This window comes from Hypanus sabinus, chromosome 24 (assembly GCF_030144855.1).
Source record: "Hypanus sabinus isolate sHypSab1 chromosome 24, sHypSab1.hap1, whole genome shotgun sequence".
NCBI lineage: Eukaryota > Metazoa > Chordata > Chondrichthyes > Myliobatiformes > Dasyatidae > Hypanus > Hypanus sabinus.
Genome location: NC_082729.1, coordinates 23,045,819 through 23,072,777, shown reverse-complemented (window position 1 = coordinate 23,072,777; position 26,959 = coordinate 23,045,819). Strand labels below are relative to the sequence as shown.

The 26,959-nt window shown below is 51.5% G+C and overlaps 1 protein-coding gene across 1 annotated transcript; it reads left to right on the top strand.

Moving 5' to 3' along the window:
• Positions 1–7,249: 7,249 nt before the first annotated feature.
• LOC132380776 (C3a anaphylatoxin chemotactic receptor-like) lies at positions 7,250–11,955 on the top strand. Its single transcript, XM_059949764.1, has 2 exons — positions 7,250–7,577; positions 10,216–11,955. The coding sequence occupies exon 2, from the start codon at positions 10,223–10,225 to the stop codon at positions 11,258–11,260; it is 1,038 nt and encodes a 345-aa protein (XP_059805747.1). The 5' UTR covers positions 7,250–7,577; positions 10,216–10,222; the 3' UTR covers positions 11,261–11,955.
• Positions 11,956–26,959: the final 15,004 nt, after the last annotated feature.

Here is a 26,959-nt window from a genome sequence, read left to right as displayed (position 1 = left end):
AGTGAAGCTCCCGCTGTGAATTTACTGACCTACTTTTGCTTTGCGTGTGCCACCCATGATTTTTTGCTTTCATCATCTGTGTGGTTTGAGTTCAGTAACATTCACGTGCTTGTCTGAATTTGCAGAGTTCACACTTTGGGAGATTTCACAATCTCCCTTCTGCATTTCCCCGTCGGTTTCTGCCTGATATTCAGATACTGTACTTGGAAAGTATCTAAGTCTTCTGGTTGTTCCCAGGTTCTTCGTTAAACCTCGGTTGGGGTGAATGCAGTGCCAACACCTCACGAGAATCTCCCCCTCCAGCCTCCTCACCCCTCCCCATCTCTTTGACTGTCCCCCCACACACCCCTCGCCGTCTCTGTGATGCCCTCCCCCCATACCCCTTCTCATATCTGTGACTCCCTCACACACCTCCCCCTCTTTGACTCTCTCCCTTCACCCCCTCCGTCCCTCTGACGCCCTTCCCCCTACACCCCTCACCATCTCTGTGACGCTGTCCCCCCCACCCCTTCCAGTCTCTGTAATCTCCTTATATCCCTCCATGACACCCCCCACACCCCTCGCAGTCTCTGTGATGCTCTCCCCTCTACACTCTTTGCCATCTCTGTGACGTCCTCCCTCCCCCTGATGCCCCTCTCCATCTCTGCGACCTCCCTCTCCTACACTCCCCGTCTCTGTGATCCCCTCCCATTCCGTCTCCATGACCCCTCCCTCCCCTACACCCCACCCTGTCTCTGTGATCCCCTCCCACACCTACACCCCACCCCATCAGCGTGCCCCCCTTCCTCCCTGTCCCTGTGATCCCCTCCCTCCCCTACACCTCTCCATTTCTGTGACCTCTCGCTCTCTCCCCTGCACCCCTCATCATTTCTGCAACACCATTCCAGTCCCTCACAACCTCCCCATCGATGGGACCCCAATCCAGCCTCTCCTTGTTTAAATGACTCCCCTGTACTACACCTCCCTCTATATCCAACCATCTTAGTGGCCCCTTGTCTCCTCTATACCCATTTCATTTCTCTCACACCCTCACTATCTCCGTGACCCTCTTCCTCCCTTACTGTCTCCCCTCAGTGCCCCTGTCCGAATGATATCACTGCCTTCTCTGTCCAGAACATCCTGGAGCCCCTGTGACTGTCACTGACTTCAGTGTTCCCTCTCCAGGGATATCCGAGAGGCAGGCCGTGGGCTGGGGAGTGGCCCCTTGCCCCAACCCCCTCACTCCAAGGCATCCAACTGCTTACAGCCTTGAATGACTGCTTAGATTCGGGGCTGGGGTGTCACTATAACCTGAGGGGCAGCCCCTTCAGAGGCCAACCCTCACCCACCCCCTGGGTATGTGGGACGTGGAGCCCTCCTGGCCACTGGGGGTGAAAACGCCAGTTCTTGGGTAGCGGTGACCCGGCCTCTGGAACCGCCAGTGAAACAAACCTCAGGTAAGGGGAACGGCAGTCGGGCTGTGGGGGTGAACTACAGGCGTACTAGAAAAGCACTGAAGGGAGCTACAGGCAAGAATACCCCATCAGGCGCTGGAGGTGCAATGCAGGATTTGCAGGGAACGCAATCCCAACAAAAAACAGTGGTAGTGACGTCACAAGAGTTGTCAGCATTGAACTCCACGTAGGACCGCCAGCTCTGGATTGTTTCCCTCTGCGATTTGCTCCCGAAGCCTTTCCCCATGAGTGGGTACGGCCACAAGGCAGCGGAGGCCTGAGAGCAGACCGTTCCTTCTCCCCGATGAGAGGCCGACGGGCCCCATCTGCCCGAAGCCACTGGTTTTAGGGTGCCAGTCGCCTGCCTTTCGGTAGAAACGGTGCCACAGGGTTTAGTAGCTAAGCCCCAGGTGAAGGCCAGGAGCTGGGTTTGGTTGTGATGCACGCCATTGGGAGCTTATCCCACTACCACCCCCAGCAGCTGTAACAGCCTTAAGGAACTTTAAGGCAAGAATCTAGAGGCATTAAAACTACTAACAAACAGGCACTTACATACAAACAGGCAAAAGTGCAGCAACACCAGTACTATGAGTGGTCTACAAACTCCCAAGGAGCCACATCGTCCAGCAAACCACCTATTTAACCCCGGCCTAATCAGGACGATTTACAATGGGCTTCAGAATAAAACCTATGGAATTCAATGCCAAGTCGTTGGGTACATTTGAGGCAGAGGTTAAAGGATTACATGGAGGAGGAAGGAGACTGGGGCTGAGAAAGAAATGGAATGGCGGAACAGACTCGATGGGCTGAATGGCCCAATTCTGCTTCTATGTCTGATGGTCTTGTGGTCCAACGGTGCCATGCTGGCCGTGGTGCCTCTTCATGGAAGCCACAGGCCAAAAGCCCCCGGAACAGGCACCGAACGACAGGAGGTGGCCACGGGGAAGGATCCACGGGCCAAAGATGCCGGTCGTGACGCTCGCTCACAATCGAGACTCTGCAAGGCACGAGAAGCTGTGCTGCAAGGAGGAACTCGGCAGGCCAGGCAGCGTCTTCGGAAAGGAATGCACCAGTCGAAACTTGGGGCCGAGACCCTTCTTCAGGACTGAATTTGGGGGGGGGGGAGTGAGGGAGGGTAACTGGAAGGCGAAGGGGTGGGAAGAGTAAAGGGACAGAGATGAACCCAGCACGCTGGGGGGTGGGGGCTACGGGCAAGAAAAAAAACAACAAACAGGCATTAACAACACACACAAAATGCTGGTGGAACACAGCAGGCCAGGCAGAATCTATAGGGAGAAGCAATGTCGCTACAGATGCTGCCTGGCCTGCTGTGTTCCACCAGCATTTTGTGTGTGTTGTTTGAATTTCCAGTATCTGCAGATTTCCTCCTGTTTGCTCTTTAAACAGACATTAAAGAGGGTTTTGCACATTAACACACACATTCTCATTCTCACTCACCCACCCTTGCAGGCGCTGCAAGGGATCTAGAGGCAGCAAAACTCCGAAAGACACCGGAACTGGTGTACAGGCAAACCCAGGACCCAACACACTTCTTCTCATTACTGTCTTCCATGAGGAGGTACAGGAGCCAGAAGACCCACACTCAACGACCCAGGGTTAGCTTCTTCCCTGCCACCGTCGGATTTCTGAATGGACAACGATCCCATTGTCACAAGAGTCACCCCCCCCCCTCGTGTAATAATGATCAGTGAGGCACAGAGAACCTCTGTTGACTGACAAGCAACCTTTATTCTCTCAGCTAAAAACCACGTGGGTTCACAAACTGATTTCCTGTGTGCACTCTCCCAGAATCCCTGACCCTCCATGAGCAGCCAATGAGGAGGAAAGGAGACTCCACTGGCCAGGCATTCCCTGGTGTTCTGATCTCCGTGGTCCGTGGGGTCCACCTTCTCTATGACGGTTGGTCTTCAGTTGCTGGAGCGGTATCACCCCGACTCCTGACTCTTAGAGTCTTCCTCTTCAATTGAACCGGTGGATCTCCATCCCATTGGCTCAAGGTCACCTGAGCTACCTGGGCCACCATCTTATTGGTCCTTGTACAGGGACACAACCGCCATTGCCTCATGGTTCTTGTGAATTTGTGTCTTCCAACTCCGACTGGTCCAAACCAGTTAAACGAGGTCACCCAGGCAGCGTCTGATGAGATTCCAGATTGCCTCTTTGGTAGGGCTGGCACTTTACATTCTCATCTGAGGATGCTCTCAGAGTTTCCTGAAGCTCCTTGTGTCCAAATTCGATTGCTCTGATTAGATTGTCCAAGAGTAAGATTCAGTTCAGAGTCCACAAAATGGGAGGAAGCGGAGACAACTAGTCCATCTGCTTCCCCTGTCCTTGATGAGACTGTAGTGTCTTCCGACCAACTTCCCCCTCCTCTTCATCCAAAGATAAATACCTGAGGATCACTCTCCTCCTCTCATTCAGTTGACTGAATACACACACACACACAGAGAGGTTGTCCCTTGTGTCCACTATGGGAAGGTTTTTAAAGTGGTAAAGCCATGCCCTGGGGAATGAAATGCAATATAGACGGAGATGTACACATACACATACACACATAGACAGACAGACACACACACACACACACACACAGAGACAGACAGACACACACACACACAGACAGACACACATACAGACACACACACACACAGACAGACACACACACAGACACACACACACATAGACAGACACACACACACACAGACACACACACAGACACACACACACATAGACACACACACACAAAGACAGACACACACACACAGACACACACACACACATAGACAGACACACACACACACACACACACACACACAGACACACACACACACACAGACACACACACACACACACACACAGACAGACACACACAGACACACACACACACACACACACACACAGACAGACACACACACACAGACACACACAGACATAGACAGACACACACTCACACACACACACACACACACAGACAGACACACACAGACACACACACACACACACACACACACACACAGACAGACACACACACACAGACACACACAGACATAGACAGACACACACACACACACAGACACACACACACACACAGACACACACACACACACACACACACACACACACACAGACAGACACACACAGACATAGACAGACACACACTCACACACACACACACACACAGACAGACACACACAGACACACACAGACATAGACAGACACACACTCACACACACACACACACACAGACACACACACTCACACACACACACTCACACACACACACATACACACACACACTCACACACACACACACAGACACACACACTCACACACACACTCACACACACACAGATACACACACAGACACACACACTCACACTCACACACACAGACACACACACTCACACACACACACACAGACACACACACTCACACACTCACACACACACACACTCACACACTCACACTCACACACACTCACACACTCACACTCACACACACACACACTCACACACACATAGATAGACACACACACAGACACACACAGACACACACACACACACACACACACACACACAGACAGACACACACACACAGACACACACAGACATAGACAGACAGACACACACAGACACACACACACACACACACAGACACACACACACACACAGACACACACACACACACAGACAGACACACACACACACAGACACACACACACACACAGACACACACACACACACACACAGACCCACACACACACACAGACACACACACACACACACACACAGACCCACACACACACACAGACCCACACACACACACAGACACACACACACACACACACACAGACACACACACACACACAGACACACACACACACACAGACACACACACACACAGACACACACACACACACACACAGACACACACACACACACACAGACACACACACACACACACACAGACCCACACACACACACAGACACACACACACACACAGACACACACACACACACAGACACACACACACACACACAGACACACACACACACACAGACACACACACACACACACACAGACACACACACACACACAGACACACACACACACACACACAGACACACACACACACACACACACACAGACCCACACACACACACACACACACACAGACACACACAGACACACACAGACATAGACAGACACACAGACACACACACACACACACACATAGACAGACACACACACACACACAGACAGACACACACAGACATAGACAGACACACAGACACACACACACACACAGACACAGACACACACACACACACACACACACAGACACACACACACACACGTACTGCATGTACAAAATAAATGTATATCCTGTGATGTTTCCTCCTGTCTCTGTGGCGCTGAGGGTGATAGACCGCCCCTCGCTGCTGTGCTTCATGTCTGTGAACTTCTCGGCAACTTGTCCCGCTGAAATGATCAGCTGATCCGGAGGGTTCTGGGTCATCCGGGTGCTCCGGGAATTTGGATCCAAGGATTGAATCTGTTTTGGAATGCTCGCTTCCATTGTTTGCAAGGTCCCCCCCCACCCCTTCTCTCTGTGCCCATTGGGGGTGGGTTTTATATTTTAATTGGGTTCTTTCGGGTTCCTTCCCTTGCAGCTTCCTGGAAGCAATCAAATCTCCAGGTTTTATAATTTATTCAGCCTTTGATAATAAATGTACTTTGAATCTTTTGAAAATATATTTTATTTATTTCATCTTCATCCTATATCCTAATATAAACATTGTGTTATGAACATTGTTTGCCACAAACACTGCACCAGTAAAATTAAAGCAGGCATTGGGAGCACTTTGGAGGCAAAAAAGAGAAACGATCGCTTTGAAAACAAGCCCACGGCCCAGGAAAGAGGAGATGGATTGTGGGGAGTGGGAGCAAAGACAGTGACGGGACGGTGTGGAGGGAGCTTCACTCTGTGTCTGACCCCGGGAGTGTGTGATGGGACGGTGTGGAGGGAGCTTCACTCTGTGTCTGACCCCGGGAGTGTGTGATGGGACGGTGTGGAGGGAGCTTCACTCTGTGTCTGACCCCGGGAGTGTGAGATGGGACGGTGTGGAGGGAGCTTCACTCTGTGTCTGACCCCGGGAGTGTGTGATGGGACGGTGTGGAGGGAGCTTCACTCTGTGTCTGACCCCGGGAGTGTGTGATGGGACGGTGTGGAGGGAGCTTCACTCTGTGTGTGATGGGACGGTGTGGAGGGAGCTTCACTCTGTGTCTGACTCCCGGAGTGTGTGATGGGACGGGGTGGAGGGAGATTCACTCTGTGTCTGACCCTGGGAGTGTGTGATGGGACGTTGTGGAGGGGGTTTCACTCTGTGTCTGTCCCCGGGAGTGTGTGATGGGATGGTGTGGAGGGAGATTCACTCTGTGTCTGACCCCGGGAGTGTGTGATGGGACGGTGTGGAGGGAGTTTCACTCTGTGTCTGTCCCCGGGAGTGTGTGATGGGATGGTGTGGAGGGGGTTTCACTCTGTGTCTGTCCCCGGGAGTGTGTGATGGGACGGTGTGGAGGGAGCTTCACTCTGTGTCTGACCCCCGGGAGTGTGTGATGGGACAGTGTGGAGGGAGTTTCAGTCTGTGTCTGACCCCGGGAGTGTGTGATGGGACGGTGTGGAGGGAGCTTCACTCTATGTCTGACCCCGGGAGTGTGTGATGGGATGTTTACTCTTTTTTCTCTGATTCAGGAACTCCTGTGGTTTCTCTTTAACACTTTGCCGTCCCCATCTGATTCAGTTTGAGGAACTGAGCTGTTAAACCGGACACCAGAGATGGAAAAAAGTGATAAAATCATACTGATGTGATTTTCAGCCTCAGACGGGACCCGCTCCACTCTCCGGACTGCTCCCGGACCAGCGTCCTATTCTCCCTTCCCTGCTCTACCGGGGCTGCGGACAGCCCTTCCATTCGTTTCTGCACAGTTTATCTTCAGGATTGGTTGCTGTGGTCGCAGCAGTTTGGGATCTGAGTCCAACTCTCCCGAGCTGCCCGGGGGGACAGAGTGAGCCAGAGATTCCGGGGAGGCTGAACTTCATCGAGACGGAGAGCAGGCTCCAAGGTGAGTCGGTGGGGGCCCAGGAAGGAATGCAGGAGCTGGGGTCCCTAGGGGCCCACAGCAGATGATGAATGGTGGGGAGGGAGAGGGTGGGGTGGTGTTGTGGAGGTGAGGATGGTGGAGTGCAGTGCGTTCATTTCAGTGAGGAGGGAGTGCCGGGCTGAGGGTGAGGAGGTGAGGAGGGAGTGCCGTGCTGAGGGTGAGGAGGTGAGGAGGGAGTGTCACACTGAAGGGTGAGGAGGTGAGGAGGGAGTGCCGTGCTGAGGGTGAGGAGGTGAGGAGGGAGTATTGTGCTGAGGGTGAGGAGGTGAGGAGGGAGTGTCACACTGAAGGCCACTTTCTTCCCCTTCCCCGTCCATTTCCCGTCTCTGCTGTGGGGCTGGAGGGTCTGTCAGGGAGGAGAACCAATGCGGTGTGTGAGGGCTGGTGAGGAGTGAGCACCGTGGTGCAGGAGTGGCAGTGAGGGGGGAGAAGGTTGTGACTTCCATCCTCTCTCTCTTTTCCCTCCAACCCTCCTCTCTCCATCTTTCCCTTTACCATTCCAATTCTTTTCCCACCTCCCCCCCTTTCCCTTGCTCAAACCCAATCTCTCTCCCTGCTCACTCCCCTTATCCCTCCTCCCCCTTCTGCACTTGGCATCCTCGCTCCCCCTCTTCCTCTCATATTCTTCCCTCCCCTTTCCCTTCTCCCCAAATTTCCCTCCCTTTCCCAACTCTGTTTCCTTCCTCTTCTCTCCTCTTCCCAGCTTGTCCCATCCCCTTCTTCCCTCCCTCTTCCCCATTCATCTCTTCTCTCCTCTCTGTTATGCCATTTTCTTCCTTCTTCCTCTTTCCTTCCCTTCCCCCTCTTCTCCTTCCCCTCCCTCTTTCCCTCTTTCCCCCTTCCTCCTCCCTCTTTCCCCCTCTTCCTTCTTTCCCCCTCTTCCCCTCCCTCTTTCCCCCTTCCCCTCCCTCTTTCCCCCTTTCCCTCCCTCTTTCCCCTTCCCCTCCCTCTTTCCCCTTCCCCTCCCTCTTTCCCCTTCCCCTCCCTCTTTCCCCTTCCCCTCCCTCTTTCCCTTTCCCCTCCCTCTTTCCTTCCCCTCACTCTTTCCCCTTCCCCTCCCTCTTTCCCCAACCTCTTTCCCCTCTTCCCCTCCCTCTCTTTCCCTCCCTCTTCCCCTTCCTCCTTCCGCTTCCCCCTCCCTCTCCCTCATTCTCTTCCCCATTCTCCTCCTCTCTCCATCTTTCCCTTTCTTCCCTCTTCCTCATTCACCGTTTTCCCCTTTCTCTCTTTCTCCCTCTTACCCCATTCTCTTCTTCCCCCCTCGTTCCCCCTACCTCTCTTTTCTCCTTCATCCCCCTCTTCACTGCCCTCTTCCTTCATCCTCCCCCACTGCCCCTTCCCTCTCATTCTTACCCCTTCTCCCTGCCCCCTTTCCTCCTTCCACATCTCCCCTCTCTTATGTCACTTTCTCCTCTTCCCCATCTCCTCCCTCTTCCATCATTTTCCTCCCTCTTTGCCTACCAGTTCCCCGTGTTCCCTCCCCACACCTCCATCCACCCATTTCCCCTCCACCTCCAGCCCTTCAGCATTCTCTCTTCCCTTTCCTCTCCTCGCTCCTTCTTCCTTGCCCCTCCCTCTCCCGATCATCCCCTCTTCCGTCCCACTCTCTCCCTCCCACCTCTGTTGTTCTTGGTCTCCCTAACTCCATCTAGGCCCCTCTCCTTCCCACCCCCTTCAAACCTTCACCCCATTCTTTCTTGTTCTTCCCTCATCTCCATCTCTGCCCCTGCCCCCTCCACCCTTTGCTACTCACTTTCACCTCTTTCCCTCCTTATTCTTTCCACTGTTCCTGCATTCAACTCTCCCCCCACTTCACCTCACTTCCTCCATCCCCCTTTTTCTTTGCTTGTCCCAGCCACGTACTGCAACCTCCCTTCCCCACACCCCATTTCTACCCCCTCCCGCCTTCCCCTCACCCTTCCATCTCCTACACAATGGTTCCACCTTTCCTCCTCCTCCCCTCCCCTCCCCTCCTCCACCCCTTCTCTCCTCATCCCTTCCCTCATCCTTCCCCTCCTCCTTCCTCCCTTTTCCTCACCCTCCCTCCTCCACCCCTTCCCTCCCCTTTCTCCTCTTACTCTTCCTACTCTTCCCTTCCCCTCCTCCCCTCTCCTTCACCCTCCCCTTTCATCTTCACCCTCCCTCTTCCCTTTCCTCCTCCCGTCGCCTTGTCTACTCCCTCTCCCATTTCTCTCCTCTTCCCTTCTCTCACCTGTCATTATTCTTCACTCCCGGTTATCTTAAACCAATCTTCACCTGTCCTCCCTTCCCCGTCACTCCTCCCACCTTTCAGCTGCCAGCATCCTCCCCTTACCCATCCATTTCTCTTCCCTTTGCACCTCCTCACCCCCCAGTTTCAGTTCCTCCTCTGTTGTTTATTCCCTCCCCCTCTTTTTTTCCCTTCACTCCTGTTTCATCCTCTATCATCTTCACCTACCTCTCCTCTCCGATACAGCTCTCCTTTTGACCCCATCTTCCCTCTTTTCCCTCCTTATCTCTCACTGCTTCCTCTTTCCCTCACCCATCTCCCTCCTTCCCTCTTATTGTCCCCTCCCTCCAATCCCAACCTCTCTCACCTCCACAATGTCTTCCCCTCCAGGCTCAGCATGATGTATTCTGGAGATGATTACTACGACAACATTTCTTTATTTGGAAACTACACCTATGAGAACTTACCTGTGGATTCTGGGACCCAACTGTCAACATCCGCCACCTTGCCCATCTTTGTCTACGCCCTCACTTTCCTGTTGGGCGCCCCTGGCAACGGGGCCGTCATCTGGGTGACAGGCTTCAAGATGAAGCGGAGCGTCAACACGGTGTGGTTCCTGAACCTGGCTGTGGCAGACCTGACCTACTGCCTCAGCCTCCCCTTCCAGATGGCTAACGTTGCCCTGGGAAGCTCCTGGCCCACAGACAACGTCCTCTGTAAGCTCATTCCCTCGGCCATCGTCCTCAACATGTACGCCAGTGTCTTCCTATTGACCATGATCAGCATCGACCGCTGCCTGGCCGTCACTAGGCCTGTTTGGTGCCAGACTCACCGGTCCCTGTCTTGGGTGCGTGCGGCCTGCCTTGTGGCCTGGGGCCTCGCCTTCCTCATGAGCCTGCCTACTCTGCTGACACGGAAGATGTACATAGACCCTGAGTTCGGCTTTACTTACTGCACCTTGAACTACACTGGGACTTATTTTGGAGACCGGACCAGGGAGGTGGTGGAGGTGACACGGGCCCTCTTTGCCTTCATCTTCCCCTTCCTCATCATGGCATTCTGCTACCTCCTGATTGGCCAGAAGCTGCAGAGGGGCAAGTTCGCCAAGTCCAGCAAGACCAGGAAGCCTGTCCGCCTCATTGCTGTTGTAGTTGCCGCCTTTTTCCTCTGCTGGCTCCCATACCACATCTGCGGCCTAGCTCAGGCTTTCTCCAAACATCCGGCGGCCTGGGTCTGGGATAGCTTTTCCGTGGGCCTAGCCTCCTTCAACAGCGCCCTGAACCCCATCCTCTATGTCTTTGCCGGCCGCAACTTCCGCCAGGTTTTCCGGCGTTCCCTGTCCACCTCGCTCCGTTTGGCCTTTGCTGAGGAGCGGACGGAGTCAGCCGGCAGCACTCGCATCAAGACCATCTCCAGTACAGATGCCAGTGTGTGAGGGCTCTCCCTCTATGTCCCGCCAATGCTGCTCCTCGCTCTGTCTTGCCATTGATACCCCTTACTCCATCTTGCCCTCTATCAACTCCCGCCATTATTGCACCCGTTCCGCCCCTGCCAGCGCTCTGCCTACCATTGTCCCAATCCTACAAGGCCTACTATTCAAGGCCTAGTGACCAAAATCCTCGGCTGAAAGCCAACCATTGACCCCTGCCCCCCACCACTGATTTGCCTGTGATCTGTTCAACCCCTGAGCAACTAACTGAATATTTCCCCGCAGTCGCCAGATAGAGTCCGATCAAAAAAAACTTACCCCAGCTCAGAGGACCCTCTGCGTGAGTCCAGACCAAGTTGGTTCACTGCCTCCTGGGCCCGGCTTCCTCATTTCCATGGCAACCAGACACGACAGCTCTATCGCGCCGTGACTTTTGCCCCCGCCCTTGCCCCCTCCATCATGTCTCCGGTCTCTCCTCATAATCGAAACACTCTGTCCCGGGCAACGTCCTGGGGAATCTCCTCTGCACCCTCTCCAGTGCAGTAACCTCCTTCCTGTAGTGTGGAGACCAGAACTGGACACTGTACTTCAGCTGTGGGCTGGACAATGTTTCGGGACAGGACCCTTCACCAGGACTGTTTATTCATTAAAAATAAAATCATGAAATAAAATTATAAATAAAATGAGTAAAAGATATGTTTATTCATCTATGGAAATGAATAAACATGACTGCTGATCTATTTCCATAGATCCCAGGGTGGTGAGTGGAGATACATCTCTACTAAAGGAGACGTAAGGTTCCCCTTTCCTCCACCAGCCTGCAGGTCACCCTTGGGCAAGTTGCAGACCCTCCAATCAGGATCACGTGAAGCTGTGGGAGCAGGTGGTGGGTGGTCATATGAACAGCCGGTGCAGATCACAAGTCCTGGTGATGCGACCACTGACGCCAGGCAGACAATCTCTGAAGAGTATTGATAATGGCTGGGGTCACCTGTCTTGTAAAGACACTGCCCAGAAGAAGGCAATGGCAAACCCCTTCTGTAGGAAAATTGCCAAGAACAGAGTTGATCTCAGTTCGTGATCACCTACGTCATACAACGCGGCGCATAATAAGCCAACAATCGCTCCTCTGAGTCCCTTCAGCGTTTTGTGTGTGTTGCTCTGGGAGAGTTAGCAAGAGCTGCAGAATCTCTTGTGTTTACAACAGCGGTCCCCACCCTGGGGTCCGGAGAGACCCCTTGCGTGATTGGACCATGGCACAGAAAAACGTGGGATCCCCGGTTTACAAGGAAAAACTTGCAGCAACACCAGGGGAGGGCAGAGATCGATCTGTACGGGGACGGTGGACAAAACTGGATCGTCTTCTCCGGGGACTGAGGGGAGACCTGCTGGAAGATTATAAAATCATGGGGGCTTGGATGGGATGGACAGTGACGATCAGTTTCTCCTCCCGCCCCCGGGAAGAGGGCTTCGTTTCAGGGGGAGAGGAAGGAAAGTTTAAAGGAAACGTGCTGGGTGCCAGAAGTGGGCTGCCATGGGTGGAGGTGGTAGTGGAAGCACCGGCCTGTTTAATTAATGAATTTATTGAGTTACAGCGCAGATTAGACTCTTCCAGTCCTTCGTGCCACACCGCCCAGTGATCGCCTGATCTAAACCTACCGAATCCCAGGATAGTTTATAATAGCCAATTACCCTACCAACCGGTATGTCTTTGGACTGTGGGATGAAACCGGAGCACCCGGAGGAAACGCACACGGTCACCGGGTGAATGTACAAACTCCTTACTGGCAGTGGCCGGAATTGAACCCCGGTCTCCTGTATTGTGCTAACCGCAACACTCGAGACTTCTACACACAGTGGACTCTTCGTTAGTGCAAGTATAAAATCAGCCAATCATGAGGAAGCAACCCAGTGCATAAAAGCACGAAGACATGGTCAAGATGTTCAGACCAAACACGGGAATGGGGGAGGAAATGTGACCGAAGTGACTTTGACTGTAGGATGCATTATTGGTGCCAGATGTGGTGGTCTGAGTATCACAGAAACTGCTGATTTCCTGGGATTTTCAGACACAGCGGTCTGTGGAGTTTACAGAGAATGGTGCAAAAACAAATGAAAAATACCCATTGAGTTGTGTGGGAGAAAAAGCCTTGTTAATGAGAGAGATCAGTGGACAATGGCCAGACTGGCTCAAGCTGTCAGGAAGGTGGCAGTATCTCCAATATCCACTCGTTACCACAGAGACCACAACACGTCAAACCTTGAAGTGGACGGGACAGAGCAGCAGATCACAAGAATACACTCAGTGGCCGGTTTATTCAGTACAGGAGGGACCGAATAAAGTTGCCACTGAGTGTATGGAGACACATGATCGTGCAGGGAATACGGGTCACGTACAGAAAGGATTCAGCTGAATTCAGCAGTTTGCTCGGCACAGAGATCCCTCTACGATGTCTCCCCCTGCTGCCCAAAACCGGTTCTGCAACAGCAGATGTTTAAACTGAAGGCATCTCCACACAGGCTTAACAGTGGATCCCCGGGTCCAATCCCGCAGCCGTTGTGGAGAGAACGACCCTTCAGTGAGAATGAGAGGCAAATGTACCAGGAAAGAACTCAAGCTGGGGTTGAAGGTGGCCAAAAGTCTCCTTGGTGAGTGGGATAAAAGAGAATCCCCAGGTATTGTATTGAACCAGATTCAGAATCACTGGTAAATGTTGAGAAATTAATATTGACTGTGTACAATCCATTGCACTACATAATAATAGAGAAAAAACTGAATTACAGTAAGTATGTATGTATATATAGGCCATGTGGCCCATTGAGTCTGTTTCACCTTTACATCGATTATGATCCCTCTCCACTCCAGTCTCCTGCTTTCTCCCCGTTAACCGTTTATGTTCTGATGAATCCAGAACCTATCCACCTCCACTTTAAATATATCCAAACACCTGGCCCCCACAGCTGTCTGTGACAAAGAATTCCAGAGATTCACCACCATCTGGCTAAAGAAATTAATCCTCACCTCCGTTCTAAAGGGATGTCCCTCTATTCTGAGGCTGTGTCCTCTGGTCCTAGACTCCGGCACTATAGGAAACATCCTCGCCATGTCCATTCTCTCTAGCGCTTTCAATATTCAAAAGGATTCACTTAAATCACATTTCAATCATCCGGACAGAAATGTTGGAAATGTGGGCAGATAAATGGCAGATGAAGTTTAATCCAGATGAACATCAAATCAATTCAAGACAACTTTTATTGTCATTTCGACCATAACTGCTGGTACAGTGCATAGTGAAAATGAGACAACGTTTTTCAGGACCATGGTTTACATGACACAGTACAAAAAACTGGACTGAACTACATAATAAAAAAACACAACACAGAGAAAGCTACACTAGACTACAGACCTACACTGGTTGGATAAAGTGCACAAAACAGTGCAGGAATTACAATAAATAATAAACAGGACAGTAGAGCAAGGTGTCAGTCTGGGCTTCGGGTATTGAGGAGTCTGATAGCTTGGGGGAAGAAACTGTTACATAGTCTGGCCGTGAGAGCCCAAATGCTTCGGAGCCTTTTCCCAGACAGCAGGAGGGAGAAGAGATTGTATGGGGGTGTGTGGGGTCCTTCACAATGCTGTTTGCTGATAGCGTGTAGTGTAAATGTCCGTGATGGCAGGAAGAGAGACCCCGATGATCTTCTCAGCTGGACCTCACTATCTGCTGCAGGGTTTTGCGATCCGAGATGGTGCAATTTCCGAACCAGGCAGAGATGCAGCTGCTCAGGATGCTCTCAATACAACCCCTGCAGAATGTGATGAGGATGGACTTCCCTCAGCCTTCACAGAAAGTAGAGACGCTGCTGGGCTTTCTTTGCTGTGGAGCTGGTGTTGAGGGACCAGGTGAGATTCTCCGTCACCAAGAAATTTAGTGCTCTTAACGATCTCTACCGAGGAGCCATCGATGTTCAGTGGGGAGTGGTCACTCCGTGCCCTCCTGAAGTCAACAACCATCTCTTTTGTTTTGTTCACATTCAGAGACAGGTAGTTGGCTCTGCACCAGTCTGTTAGCCGCTGCACCTCCTCTCTGTAAGCTGACTCATCGTTCTTGCTGATGAGACCCACCACGGTCATGTCATCGGCGAACTTGATGATATGATTCGAGCTGTGTGTTGCAGCACAGTCGTGGGTCAGCAGAGTGAACAGCAGTGGACTGAGCACACAGCCCTGGGGAGCCCCCGTGCTCAGTGTGATGGTGTTGGAGATGCTGCTCCCGATCAGGACTGACTGAGGTCTCCCAGTCAGGAAGTCTAGGATCCAGTTGCAGAGGGAGCTGTTCAGGTCCAATAGGCTCAACTTTCCAATCAGTTTCTGAGGGATGATTGTGTTGAATGCTGAACTGAAGTCTATGAACAGCATCCGAACGTATGTGTCTTTTTTGTCCAGGTGGGTTAGGGCCAGGTGGAGGGTGGTGGCAATGGCGTCATCTGTTGAGCGGTTGGGACGGTACGCAAACTGCAGGGGGTTCAGTTAGGGGGGCAACAGGGCCTTGATATGCCTCATGACGAGCCTCTCAAAACACTTCATGATGATGGATGTGAGTGCAACGGGACGGTAGTTGTTGAGGCAGGAAACAAGACTTCTTCGGCACAGGGACGATGGTGGCGGCCTTGAAGCACGTTGGAACAGTGGCGCTGCTCAGGGAGCTGTTGAAGATGTCAGTGAGACCATCTGCTAGCTGGTCTGCACATCCTCTGAGCACTCTGCCAGGGATGTTGTCTGGCCCAGCAGCCTTCCGTGGGTTGACCCTGCACAGGGTTCTTCTCACGTCAGCCACGGAGAGACACATCACCCGGTCATTCGCAGGAGGGGTGGATTTACTCGCCACCACGTCATTTTCCACCTCAAACCGGGAGCAGAAGTTATTCAGCGCATTTGGGAGGGAGGCATCCTCTGCACAGTCAGTTGATACTGTCTTGAGGCATTTTAAAAAAAGGATCTAGTGATTTCCCAGTGTATACAATGAATAAACTCTTCTCGTGCTCCCAGCCGGGTTCAGGAATTGATTTCAACTGATGTTTGGATTGCAAACTCTGGATGAAGTCAGGTGTTTAACTTTGCAGGATGAAAAGTTCGGGGAAAGTATCCAGTAAATGGCAGGAATGTAAGGAGTGCTGATGAACAATAGGAGGATGTTGGGGTCCCTGGGGTCCACAGCTCCCTGAAAGTGGTCACATGAGTAGATAGACTGATAACAGAGAACAGTAGAGCACAGGAATGGGCCATTTGGCCCACAATGTTGTGCTGAACCAGCTAAATCAAACCCCTCCAAATAAACTAATCCCCTTTACCTTCTCCATGTCTATATCCCTCTCCCTCCTCACATCCACGTGCTTATCCAAACGTTTCTTAAAAGCCTCTAATGCATTTGCCACGACCACCATAACAGGCAGCACATTCTGGGCATCAACCACTCCCTGAGTAAAAAACTTACCCCTCACATCCCCTTTGAACCTACCCCCTCTCTCTTTCAATGCATGCCCTCTGGTAGACATTTCTACCCTGGGAAAAAGATACTCCCTGTCTATTCTATCTATGAGAATCATTATCTTATAAACCTCAATCAAGTCTCCTCTGAGCCTCTGCCGCTCCAACGAAAACACTCCACATTTGTCCAGCTTCTCCCGATAGCACATGCCCTCTAAACCAGGCAGCATCCTGGTAAAGCTCTTCTGCTCCCTCTCCAAAGCTCAACATCCTTTGCCGGGTGACCAGGACTGCATGCATTACTCCAGATGTGGCCTAACCTGACTTTTATAAACTTGTATCTCAACCTCTTGAACTCAGTCCGCTGTGAACTAAAAGCAAGCATCCCATAAGCCTTATTAACCACCCTATTGATCTGTGTGGCCGGTGTCATGGATCTGTGACCCCTCCTCTTTGTAATTTTTATAAATAACCTGAATGAGGTAGTAGAAGAATCGGTTAGTAAGAATGTTGATGACAGAAAAGTTGGGGGTGTTGTGGATAGTCCGGAGGGTTGACAGAAGTTCCTGAGAGAAGGTAGCCGAGATACTTGATGAATACTTTGCTTCAGTATTCACCAGTAAAAAGGACCTTGGCAATTGTGGGGATGACTGAAAGCGGACTGAAATGCTTGAGTATGTAGACATCAAGAAAGAGGATGTGCTGGAGCTTTGGAAAGGTATTATGTTAGTTAAGTCACTGGGACCAGGTGAGATATTCCCACGTCTACTGTGGGAAGCAAGGGAGGAAATTGCTGAGCCTCTGGCGGTGATCTTTGCATCATCAATAGGGACAGAAGAAGTACCGGAGGATTGGAAGCTTGCAAACATTGTTCCCTTGATCAGGAAGGAAGTAGACGTAACCCAGGAAGTTATAGACAAGGAAGTCTTACGTCAGTGGTGGGCAAGTTGTTGGAGAAGATTGAGAGGCAGGATTTATGAGCATTCGCAGAGCCATTATCTAATCTGGGATAGTCAGCATGGTGAAGCCTTACGAACCTGATTGACTTCTTTGAGATGTAACAAAACACATTGATGACGGTGGAGCAGTCGATGTAGTGTATATGGATTTCAGTGAGAGATTTGATCAGGTTCTCCATGTGAGGCTCACTCAGGAAGTAATGAAGCATGGGATCCAAAGAGGCCTTGCTTTGTGGATCCAGAATTGGTTTGACCAAAGTAGGCAAAGGGTGGCTGTGGATGGTTCGTATTCTGCATGGAGAACGGTGGCCAGTGGTGTTCAGGGATCTGTTCTGGGACCCCTCCTCTTGGTGATTTTTATAAATGACCTGGATGAGGAAGAGGAAGGTGGGTTAGTAAGGTTGTTGATGACACAAAGGTTGGGGGTGTTGTGGATAGTCCGGTGGGTTGACAGAGGTTGCAGCTCAACATCAACAGGATGCAGAACTGGGCTGAGAAGTGGCAAACGGAGTTCAGCCCAGACAAGTGTGAAATGATTCATAACAGTCGGTCAAATTTGAAGACAGAACATAATATTAACAGTAAGTGTGGAGGATCAACAAGATCTTGGGGTCCATGTCCCTAGGACACTCAAAGCTGCTGTGCGGGTTGACAATGTTGTTCAGAAGGCGTATAGTGTGTTGGCCTTCATCAACTGTGGAATGAAGATCAACAGCCACAAGGTAATGTTACATCTATATGTAATACCCTGGGAAAGGTTTCACTGCTAATGTAGTGGTTGTTCTGTAGCAGCAGTGTTTGGGTCATGAGATAGAGATAACAGGGGCTTTCGAATATGCACTACCCGAAGAAGGGAGTGTTTTTTCTTGTTGTGTGCCTGAGAACAAGGTGATCCGAGTCTTTTGTTTGGCCAAAGATGAAGAGAGAATTTGCCTGAAAGGAGAAGTTGTAGCCAGCAGGATGGAGTGGACTTGGAGTTGAGAAAGTCCGGGGAGATTGATGGAGGACCAACGGCAGGAAAACCGTGAGCTCCAACTTGTTCACATTAGAGAGTTTCATTAAAATGGGCCGTTTTCTTTTTGTTTTCTTTACTGACCCATTGGTCAAATTAAGAATAATAAAGCTTAATTGTTTAATTCTATATGGTGTACTGTCGGTTATTTCGTGGTACTGACTCATAACGGGGGAACCGATCACACAGCATCGACACGAACAAGCGGTTTTGTTTCTCAGATTCAACCCGTTTGTCGGCCAGGGACTGTCTTCCCTAGGCTAACACCGCCGGCCGAACCTGAGGGTGTCATATATAACACCTTGGTCAGACCCCACTTGGAGTACTGTGCTCAGTTCTGGTCACCTCACTACAGGAAGGTTGTGGTTTCTATAGAGAGAGTGCAGAGGAGATTCACAAGGATGTTGCCTGGATTGGGGAGCGTGCCTTATGAGAATCGTTTGAGTGAATGTGGCCTTTTCTCCTTGCAGCGATGGAGGATGAGAGGTGAACTGATAGAGGTGTATAAGATGAGGAGAGGCATTGATCGTATAGATAGTCTGACACTTATTCCAGGGCTGAAGTGGTTAACACGAGGGGACATAGTTTTAAGGTGCATGGAAGTAATTACCAAGGGGATGTCAGGGGTAAGTTTTTCACACAGAGAGTGGTGGGTGTGTGGAATGCACTGCCAGCAACGATGGTAGAGATTTGATTGAGGTTTATAAGATAATGAGACTCATAGATAGAATAGACAGGGAGTATCTTTTTCCCAGGGTAGAAATGTCTACCAGAGGGCATGCATTGAAAGTGAGAGGGGGTAGGTTCAAAGGGGACGTGAGGGGTAAGTTTTTTACTCAGGGAGTGGTTGATGCCCGGAATGTGCTGCCTGTTCTGGTGGTCGTGGCAAATGCATTAGAGGCTTTTAAGAAACGTTTGGATCAGCACGTGGATGTGAGGAGAGAGAGGGATATAGACATGGAGAAGGTAAAAGGGATTAGTTTATTTGGAGGGGTTTGATTTAGCTGGTTCAGCACAACATTGTGGGCCGAATGGCCCATTCCTGTGCTCTACTGTTCTCTGTTATCAGTCCATCTACTCGTGTGACCACTTTCAGGGAGCTGTGGACCCCAGGGACCCCAACATCCTCCTATTGTTCATCAGCGCTCCTTACATTCCTGCCATTTACTGGATACTTTCCCCGAACTTTTCATCCTGCAAAGCTAAATGCCTGATTTCATCCAGAGTTTGCAATCCAAACATCAGTTAAAATGAATTCCTTAACCCTGCTGGAAGCCCGAGGAGAGTTTACACTGGGAAATACACTGTACACACCGTATACACTGGGAAATCATTAGATCCTTTTTTTTAAAATGCCTCATGTTCATCTGGATTAAACTTCATCTGCCTTTTCTCTGCCCTCATTTCCAACTTTGCTGTCTGGATGATTGAAATGTGATTTAAATGAAACCTTTTGAATATTGAAAGGCTGAGAGAGAATCAACATGGTGAGGATGTTTCCTATAGTGCCGGAGTCTGGGACCAGAGGACACAGCCTCAGAATAGAATGACATCCCTTTAGAACAGAAGTGAGGATTAATTTCATTCGACAGATGGTGGTGAATCACTGGAATTCTTTGCCACAGACAGCTGTGGAAGCCACATCATTGGATATATTTAAAGTGGGGGTGGATCGGTTCTGGATTTGTCAGAGCATCAACGGTTAACGGTTTACAGTTTTACCGTGAGGGACCTTGTCAAGTGTCCATGTGGACAACAGCCACTCTCCACCCTTGTCGATCGCCTTCGACAACTCCTGAGAAAGATCAGCCAAGCCTGTCAGCCATGACCTGCTCTGTAAAAGGCCATGCTTCCATCCCTCCTCTTCATTAACTGGGGGCTTCTCAGGAGTCCCAGCACCACTACCTCCTTATTCTCAGCGTGCCCTTGCAAATTAGCAAGGCCCACACCATACTCACTACCTTTCTTGTCCTTTTCCACGCTAAATTCCAACACAAGTTAGTCAGAGCATAAACGTTCTGTCACTCCAAACATAAGCTCCACCCTCGGTTCCCTACCCTCTCGTATGCAACCCTTAAGTCCTCAAAAAGGCGGCGTCCGTCATTTAGGACCCGCATTACCCAGGCCGCGCCTTGTTCTCATTGCTCCAGGGAGGAGGTATAGAAGCCTGAAGTCACACACTCAGTGATTCAGGAACAGCTTCTTCCCATCTGCCATCAGATCTCTGAATAGGCGTTGAACCCATCAACATTACCTCCCTGGTTTTTGATTGCTGTTTCTGCTCTACTTATTGAATTTAACTATTACATACATTCTTACTGTAATTCAGTTTTTTCTCTATTGTTATGTAGTGCAATGCATTGTACACAGTCAATAAATTGCTCAACATCTGCCAGTGATTCTGAATCTGGTTCAATACAATACCTGGGGATTCTCTTTTATCCCACTCACCAAGCAGACTTCTGGCCACCTTCAACCCCGGCTTGAGTTCTTTCCTGGTACATTTGTCTCTCATCCTCACTGAAGGGTCGTACTCTCCACAACGGCTGCGGGATTGGACCCGGGGATCCACTGTTAAGCCTGTGTGGAGATGCCTTCAGTTTAAACATCTGCTGTTGCAGAACCGGTTTTGGGCAGCAGGGGGAGACATCGTAGAGGGATCGCTGTGCTGAGCAAACTGCTGAATTCAGCTGAATCCTTTCTGTACGTGACCCGTATCCCACCATTCCCTGCACGATCATGTGTCTCCATACACTCAGTGGCAACTTTGTTCGGTCCCTCCTGTACTGAATAAACCGGCCACTGAGTGTATTCTTGTGATCTGCTGCTCTGTCCCGTCCACTTCAAGGTTTGACGTGTTGTGGTCTCTGTAGTAACGAGTGGATATTGGAGATACTGCCACCTTCCTGACAGCTTGAGCCAGTCTGGCCATTCTCCTCTGATCTCTCTCATTAACAAGGCTTTTTCTCCCACACAACTCAATGGGTGTTTTTCATTTGTTTTTGCACCATTCTCTGTAAACTCCACAGACCGCTGTGTCTGAAAATCCCAGGAGATCAGCAGTTTCTGAGATACTCAGACCACCCCATCTGGCACCAATAATGCATCCTACAGTCAAAGGCACTTTGCTGTGCCATGGTCCAATCACGCAAGGGGTCTCTCCGGACACTAGGGTGGGGACCGCTGTTGTAAACACAAGAGATTCTGCAGCTCTTGCTAACTCTTCCAGAGCAACACGCACAAAACGCTGGGGGGACTCAGAGGAGTGATTGTTGGCTCATTATGCACCACGTCGTATGACGTAGGTGATCGCAGTCTGAGATTGGCACTGTTCTTGGCAAATTTTCCTACAGATGGGGTTTGCCATTGCCTTCTCCTGGGCAGTGTCTTTACAAGACGGGTGACCCCGATCATTATCAATACTCTTCAGAGATTGTCTGCCTGGCGTCAGTGGTCGCATCACCCGGACTTGTGATCTGCACCGGCTGTTCATATGACCACCCACCAGCTGCTCCCACGGTTTCTTGTGACCCTGATTGGAGGGTCTACAACTTGCCCAAGTTATTATGGAGATGATTACTTCTGTAACAAACTACTCCGCTGAGAACTTCCCTGAGGATTCTGGTTCACAATTGCTAACAGCCTCCATCTTGTCCATCTTTGTCTACGCCCTCACTTTCCTGTTGGGTGTCCCTGGCAACGGGGCCGTCATCTGGGTGACAGGCTTCAAGATGAAGCGGAGTGTCAACACGGTGTGGTTCCTGAACCTGGCTGTGGCAGACCTGACCTACTGCCTCAGCCTTCCCTTCCAGATGGCTAACTTTGCCCTGAGGAACTCCTGGCCTACAGACAATGTCCTCTGTAAGCTCATTCCCTCGGCCAACGTCTTCAACATGTACACCAGTGTCTTCCTATTGACCATGATCAGCGTTGACCGCTGCCTGGCCATCACTAGGCCCGTTTGGTCCCAGACTCACCGGTCCCTGCCTTGGGTGCGTGCGGCCTGCCTTGGGGCCTGGGTCCTCGCCTTCCTCATGTGCCTGCCCACTCTGCTGACACGGAAGATGTACATCGACTCTGAGTTCAACTTGACTTGCTGCACCTTGAACTACACTGGGACTTATTTTGAAGTTTTGGGCCAAGATCCTTCACCAAGACTGTTTATTCATTAAAAATAAAATTATGAAATAAATTATTAACAATTTATTATTAGTATGTTCTCATAGGAGGAGTTCCAAAGGAAGACGTGTTGTCATAGTAATCATCTCCAGAATACATCATGCTGAGCCTGGAGGGGAATATATTGTGGAGGTGAGGGAGGTTGGGAATGGAGGGAGGGGACAACATGAGGGAAGGAGGGAGATGGGTGAGGGAATGAGGAAGCAGGGAGAGAGAGGGAAGGAAAGGAGGGAAGATGGGGTCAAAAGGAGAGGTGCATGGGAGAGGAGAGGTAGGTGAAGATGATGGAGGATGAAAGAGGATTGAAGGGGGGGGAGGGGAATGAACAACTGAAATGGGTGGATGAAGAGGTGTGAAGGGAGGGGGAGGGTAGAGAGATGGATGGGTAAGTGGAGGATGCTGAGTGCTGAAAGGCGAAAGGAGGGGCAGAGGAGATGGGGAAGTGAGGACAGGTGAAGATTGATTGAAGATAACGGGGGGTGAAGAATAAGGAGGTAGAGAGAAGGGAAGAGGAGAGAAATGGGAGAGGGAGTAGACAAGGTGAGGGGAGGTGGTGAGGGAAGGGGATGGGGATGTGGGAAGGATGGGGGAAGAGGAAAGGGGAGGGGAAGAGGGAAGAGGCGGGGGAACATGAGGAGAGAAGGATGAGGAAAGGGGAGGGTGAAGGAGAAGGGTTGGAGGAACAGAAAGAAAGAGGGAGAGGAGGGGAAGGGAAGAGGAGGAAGAGTAAGAGGAGAAAGGGGCGGGAAAGATATGAGAGGAAGGGGTGGAGGAGAAAGGGAAAGAGGATGATGTGGGAAGGGAAGGGTGGGGAAGAGGAGGTGAAGCATGGAGTAGGTAGGGTGAGGAAAAGGGAGGGGAAGGAGGAGTGGTGGAGGATAAGGAGGGAAGGAGAGGAAGAGGAGGGTAGGGGAGGAGGAGGAGAGAATGGGAGGAGGAGTGATGGGGATGGGGAGGAGGAGGGAAGAGGAAGGGAGAAGGAGTGGATAGGGAGGGGGGAGGAGGTGGAGGAGGAAAAGGTGGTATTGCGTAGGAGACGGAAGGGTGACGGGAAGGAGGGAGGGGGTAAAATGGGGTGTGGGGAAGGGAGGTTGCAGTACGTGGCAGGGACAAGCAAAGAGAAAGGGGGACGGAGGATGTGAGGTGAAGTGGGGGGAGGGTTGAATGCAGGAACAGTGGAAAGAATAAGGAGGGAAAGGGGGAAGGTGAGAGGCAAAGGGTGGAGGGGCAGGGGAAGAGATGGAGAGGAGGGAAGAACAAGAAAGGGTGGGGTGAAGGTTTGAAGGGGGTGGGAAGGAGAGGGGCGTAGATAGAGAGAGGAGGGGTGGAGGGAAAAGAGAGAGAGGATGGAAGTCACAACCATCTCCCCCCTCACTGCCCCTCCTGCACCATGGTGCTCACTCCTCACCAGCCCTCACACACCGCATTGGTTCTCCTCCCTGACAGACCCTCCAGCCCCACAGCAGGGACGGGAAATGGACGGGGAAGGGGAAGAAAGTGGCCTTCAGTGTGACACTCCCCCCTCACCTCCTCACCCTCAGCACGGCACTCCCTCCTCACCCTCAGCACGGCACTCCCTCCTCACTGAAATGAACGCAGTGCACTCCACCATCCTCACCTCCACAACACCACCCCACCCTCTCCCTCCCCACCATTCATCATCTGCTGTGGGCCCCTAGGGACCCCAGCTCCGGCATTCCTTCCTGGGCCCCCACCGACTCACCTTGGAGCCTGCTCTCCCTCTCGATGAAGTTCAGCCTCCCCGGAATCTCTGGCTCACTCCGTCCCCCCGGACAGCTCGGGAGAGTTGGACTCAGATCCCAAACTGCTGCGACCACAGCAACCAATGCTGAAGATGAACTGTGCAGAAACGAACGGAAGGGCTGTCCGCAGTCCTTTATTAACACATTAGTATTTCTTCATCACTTTTTTTTAAATCTCCGGTTTATTAGCTCAGTTCCTCAAACTGAATCAGACGGGGACGGCAAAGAGAAACCACAGGAGTTCCGGAAAGAGAGAAAAAGGGGTAAATATCCCAACACACACTCCCGGGGTCAGACACAGAGTGAAACTCCCTCCACACCGTCCCATCACACACTCCCGGAGTCAGACACAGAGTGAATCTCCCTCCACACCGTCCCATCACACACTCCCGAGGTCAGACACAGAGTGAATCTCCCTCCACACCGTCCCATCTCACACTCCCGGGGTCAGACACAGAGTGAAACTCCCTCCGCACCGTCCCATCACACACTCCCTGGGGTCAGACACAGAGTGAAGCTCCCTCCACACCGTCCCATCACACACTCCCGGGGTCAGACACAGAGTGAAGCTCCCTCCACCCGTCCCATCACACACTCCCGGGGTCAGACACAGAGTGAAGCTCCCTCCACACCGTCCCGTCACTGTCTTTGCTCCCACTCCCCACAATCCATCTCCTCTTTCCTGGGCCGTGGGCTTGTTTTCAAAGCGATCGTTTCTCTTTTTTGCCTCCAAAGCGCTCCCGACGTCTGCTTTAATTTTACTGGTACAGAGTTTGCACCCGGATGACCCAGAATACTCCAGAACGATCGCTTTGAAAACAAGCCCACGGCCCAGGCAGCTTCACTCTGTGTCTGACCCCGGGAGTGTGTGATGGGATGGTGTGGAGGGAGCTTCACTCTGTGTCTGACCCCGGGAGTGTGTGATGGGACGGTGTGGAGGGAGCTTCACTCTGTGTCTGACCCCGAGAGTGTCTGATGGGACGGTGTAGAGGGAGCTTCACTCTGTGTCTGACCCCTTTTTTTTTATTACAAAATCCTTTATTACAAATTTCGCTGCTATACAATATATACAAAACAGTGGCAAACACAATTACTGCACTACAAATAGACAATAGACATTACACCAGAATGTTGCCATCCCTATCTACGATGGCATTTACTCCCCGCGGAGCCCAACGGTCTCGAAACTCCTCCAAGGCTGCTGTGGACTGCGCGTGTTCCTTTTCAATAGTTACCCGGGCACGAACATACCCCCTAAACATTGCCAGGCAGTCTGCCCGGGGAGATCCTCCCGCCACCCGTTTCCAAGACCCACGGATGGCGGATTTCGCCAGCCCCAGGAGCAAGTTGACTAGGACATCCTCATCCCTCCATGCCCCCTTCCTTACTGGATGACCATATATAAACAGGGTGGGACTAAAATGCAGCCAGAAGGCGAGAAGCAGCCCACGCAAATATGCAAAAAGGGAGTGTGTGATGGGACGGTGTGGAGGGAGATTCACTCTGTGTCTGACCCCCGGAGTGAGTGATGGGACGGTGTGGAGGGAGCTTCACTCTGTGTCTGACCCCGGGAGTGTGTGATGGGACGGTGTGGAGGGAGATTCACTCTGTGTCTGACCCCGGGAGTGTGTGATGGGACGGTGTGGAGGGAGCTTCACTCTGTCTGACCCCGGGAGTGTGTGATGGGACGGTGTGGAGGGAGATTCACTCTGTGTCTGACCCCGGGAGTGTGTGATGGGACGGTGCGGAGGGAGTTTCACTCTGTGTCTAACCCCGGGAGTGTGTGATGGGACAGTGTGGGGGGAGCTTCACTCTGTGTCCGACCCCGGGAGTGTGTGATGGGACAGTGTGGAGGGAGCTTCACTCTGTGTCTGACCCCGGGAGTGTGTGATGGGACAGTGTGGAGGGAGCTTCACTCTGTGTCTGACCCCGGGAGTGTGTGATGGGACGGTGTGGAGGGAGCTTCACTCTGCGTCTGACCCTTTTTTTAAAATTACAAAATCCTTTATTACAAATATCAGTGCTATACAATATATACAAAACAGTGGCAAACACAATTACTGCACTACAAATAGACAATAGACATTACACCAGAATGTTGCCATCCCTATCTACGATGGCATTTACTCCCCGCGGAGCCCAACGGTCTTGAAACTCCTCTAAGGTCGCCGTGGACTGCGCGTGTTCTTTTTCAATATTTACCCAGGCACGAACATACCCCCTAAACATTGCCAGGCAGTCTGCCCGGGGAGATCGTCCCGCCACCCGTTTCCAAGACCCACGGATGGCGGATTTCGCCAGCCGCAG

What these genes read in the sequence shown, in the direction of transcription:
- LOC132380776 (XM_059949764.1), top strand. Translation starts at nt 10,223, where the DNA reads ATGATGTATTCTGGAGATGATTACTACGACAACATTTCTTTATTTGGA.